Source organism: Echinops telfairi, unplaced genomic scaffold (genome assembly GCF_000313985.2).
Source record: "Echinops telfairi isolate 266 unplaced genomic scaffold, ASM31398v2 ScPeMD7_21;HRSCAF=78, whole genome shotgun sequence".
Classification (NCBI taxonomy): domain Eukaryota; kingdom Metazoa; phylum Chordata; class Mammalia; order Afrosoricida; family Tenrecidae; genus Echinops; species Echinops telfairi.
Window position 1 is genome coordinate 14,090,140 of NW_022103918.1, and position 4,095 is coordinate 14,094,234.

The 4,095-nt window shown below is 44.0% G+C and overlaps 1 protein-coding gene and 1 pseudogene across 1 annotated transcript in view; one reads left to right on the forward strand and one right to left on the reverse strand.

The window, feature by feature from the left end:
* Positions 1-3,849, reverse strand: part of LOC101643044 — a 5,677-nt pseudogene extending 1,828 nt beyond the window's left edge.
* The window catches only part of MED21 (mediator complex subunit 21), a 10,956-nt gene continuing 10,708 nt past the window's right edge, over positions 3,848-4,095 (forward strand). The window contains exon 1 of the mRNA XM_004699990.2: positions 3,848-3,889. Within this exon, the coding sequence (XP_004700047.1) occupies positions 3,848-3,889 (42 nt within the window). The remainder of the gene's footprint in view (positions 3,890-4,095) is intronic.

Below are 4,095 nucleotides of genomic sequence, written 5' to 3' on the forward strand. Positions count from 1 at the left end.
GGATGTTTTCTTGATGCACACTTAACCTTTATATAAAACTCTCTCTTATACATGAGTTTCTGTGGATTTGTTTCTCTAAAGTACCCAGACTAATACAACAACTTAGTAGTGAGACTTTTGGTTTTATATTGAGTTGTAATCCATACAGAAGGCTGCTGTCCTTGATCTTCATCAGCAAGTGCTTCAAGTCCTCCTCACTTTCAGCAAACAAGATTGTGTCATCTGCATATCAAAGGTTGTTTACTAGCCTTCTTCTAATCCTGATGCCACCTTCTTTATAAAGTTCCACTCCTTGGATTATTTGCTCAGCATGCACAGTGAATAAATATGAGAAGATACAATCCTGGCACACACCTTTCCTGAAATTTTAACAATTTTATTGACATACAGTTCACACACAATAAAATTCAGTGATTTGACTATATTTAAATGTTATGCAATCATCACAATAAATTTTAGAACATTTTCTTCATTTTTGTACTCATTGTTGTTAGCTCTCATTTACCTCTCCTGATTTAAAACCATGCAGCACTCCCTTGTTCTGTGTGTATGACAGCTTCTTGTACATGTTCTGCAGGAACATAAGTGTTCTAGAATTCCAATTCTTCTGAATGCTATCTATTCATAGTTGGTTTTTATCCACAACGTCTAATGCCTTTGCATAGTCAATAAACACAAGTAACACCTTTCTGGTATTCTCTGCTTTGAGCAAGATTCATCTGACATCAGCAATGATAGTACTCTTCACATCTTCTAATTGTGCTTTGAATTTCTGGCAGCTCCCTGTCGATGTACTGCTGCAGCCATTGTTGAATGACCTGCAGCAAAATTTTTCTTGCATGTGATATTAATCATATTGACTAAGAAGACTTAGGTGCACCTGACAGAAACCATGGTATTAATCATCTTATAAGCATGTGAAAGTTGGACATCGAGTAAACAAGATGGAAGAAGAATCGATGCATTTGAATTACAATGCTGGCAAAGAATACTGAAAATATCATGTACTGCTAGAAGAACATAGAGATCAGTCTTGGAAGAAGCACAGCCAAATGCTCTTAGAGGCAAGAATGGTGAGGCTTCATCTCATGTACTTTGGACATTGTGGTAGTTATATAATGTGTTGTCAATTTGAGGTTTAAGAGTGAAGGGGTGGAGTTTAGCTTGTAAGTTGGATCGCAATTTGATGACCTCATTTGGAGGTGCTAAGGAAATAAAATAGCTTGTTGGAGGCAGGACAGATGCTCACTCTCTGAGACACTCTCTACTGATAAGACACATGAAGCTACTCTGATGGCAGCCAGAGCCTCAGAGCTGGAGATGTCACGTGCAGACCCCTGCCAGCGCTGAGATGCTTCCACGGCCACTGTATCCACAAGACTTTCTACCCACTGGCCTGTGATCATCCTGCGTTCAGCATCATTGCATGTGTTTCGTGAGTCTGAAGAGGAATTTATAAATTGGTATTGAACATATGGGCTAATACCGGATTTATGGCTTGATCTGGACTGGGCTGGGATGTTTTTTCAATATTCAATTGCTCTTATATATAGCTCTTTCTTATACACATGAATGTCTATGAATTTGTGTCTCTAGTCAACCCAGACTAACACAACCATGTTATCAGGAGAGACTAGTCCCTGGAGAAGGACTTCCTGTGCGGTAAACTGGAGAGGCACCAGTAAAAGAAGAAGATCCTCAAGGAGAGGGATTGATGCAGTAGATATAACATTGGCTCAAAGATCACAACAATTGTGACGATGGTGAAGGACTGAGCAATGTTTTTCTGCTGTGAGTTCAAACCAACTTGACAATCTAACAACAGGAAGCATCTAGTAATGTCTGGCGATATCTGATATTTTTGCTTATAACTGGGACAATGGCTGCTACTGGCATCTTATGGGTAGAGGATAGAGAGGTTGCATTCTGCAAGGCACAGAACAGCATCCTACGACAAAGAATCCTCCAGCATAAAATGTCAATCATGCTGCTAGCCCTGAGCTAGATACTTGAAGACTGTGTTTGATTATTCGGATTAAATCCAGGTTATTTCTGGAGTCTATGACTTCAAGACGTTAATCAGTGGTTCTCAACCTTCCTAATGCCATGACCCTTTAATACAGCTCATCATGTTGTGGTGACCCCCCCCAACCATAAAATTATTTTTGTTGCTACTTCATAACTGTAATTTTGCTACTGTTATGAATCAGGCAACCCCTGTGAAAGGGTTGTTTGACCCCCAAAGGGATCACAACCCACAAGTTGAGAACTGCTGCATTAATAAAATACTTTATGACTTTGCAAAATGTTGACAGTCTGGTCTGAAGAAAGTATCTATAGCCTTTATGAGTTTTAAAGGGTACGTGGCCTTAAAAATGGCTAACAAAGCCAAAGAGAGTCACAAATTAAGGGATAATGGCTGATACAGAAGGTTATTTCAAACTGGAAGGGAGTTGCACCTGTGAGCTGGACCCAGCTTATGAAGAACCCTGAGAACCAGGCAGAGCTGGCTGGACTTCAACCTGTGGAACTACTGGGAACTAAGGAGCATTTGGAGACACCACTAACTAAAGGTTAGCAGTTTGAACCTAGGAGCAGCTATGTAGAAGACCTGGTGGTCTGCTACGGTAAAGATGACAGCTTAGGAAACCCTATGGGTGGTTCTACTCTGCCCTACAGGGTCAACACATTCAGATATAACAGTGGAACACACATGAGCAGGGCAGGTGTGAGGTAAAACTCTGACAAACCTTTCCAGCAGCCTTGTTGAGCTGGCAGCTTTTAGACCTGGGTACAAACTACCCCCTAAAGACATAAATCTGAGCTAACCACCACCCATTGCCTCAGAAACTAGAAGAGGAGGGGGTCGGGGGATACAAGATGCAGTAGGATGTTAACAAAAAAATACTCATTGTGATGATTTCAACTCATACCAACCCTATAGCATAAAGTCGAACTGTGCTATAGGGTTTCCAAGGCTGTAGTCCTTACAGAAACAGACTACCCCATCTTTCTCATGCAAGTGGCTAAAACGCACCCACTTGGGTAAGCACCTCTATGCCCCAAAGTAAGAGAAGAGGCATCCTACACCAGAGCTTCCTCGTTGCTTAGTGAATTTTAATTCAGACTTGTTTAATTTTAATTTATTGGGTTTCGATGCAGTATCTCAACTAAGAACACAGGGAGGAGGGGGTAAGAGGGATCACTGAAAAATGCAGAATCCAAGGATCTCCAGTGTTTAACACCTAACTAAGACGAGAACAGTATATGAGGGGACTTCAAAAAGTTCGTGGGGAAAAATGGAATTAAAAGAGAGCATTTTTGAAGGTCTTCATTACAATAGTTTTGCCCCACGATGACTGGCTCCTGGTCTGCCCCCAAATTTCTCAAAAGACGCCCTACCAGATTTTCCCTCCAGCAATCACACAACCGTCAAGACGCTTCCATTCCAACTCGTAGTGCCGTAGGGTGCTTCAGGATATAAAATCCTTAGGTGGACAGACGGCCTCAAGTTTCCCCTGCCAAGCAGCTAGTGCGTTTGAATCTACGCGCTACCGCCCAGTACTGAGAGCTCCTGCCACCAGCCGGCTCCACGGGTCCACCAGCTCGCCCGGCCCCGCCCCACCACGGGCACGCCCCCTGCGGCCGCTCTTCCGGCTCCTCCCCCACGTCCTGTCAGTTTCAATACAGTCTGCCCCTGCTGAGTCTCTTCCTTCTCCACAGGCCAATTACTTCTGATCCCACCCCTTTCAGAAATACAGCCCTGTGATTGGACACGACGTGTCCTAGCGCCACCCAATCGCGCACGAGGAATTACTTTCGCGTACTTTTTACGTGAGAGAGAAACATGGCGGATCGGCTCACACAGCTACAGGACGCTGTCAATTCGGTGAGTGATTTCACCCGAGCAGTGTGCTTTCCTCATTGCTAGGGTAACGCTAGGGTAAAATTGGAGCCCAAGAGACAAAAACACGGAAGTAGGGGAGTGGACCGAGTCAAGGCTCCACAAGAAAGCGATGGGGCGGGGAGAAGGCCGGCCGCGAACTCGGGAGGTGTGGGGCCGCGCGCGCCGCCAGTGTGAGACGCCGAGAGCCG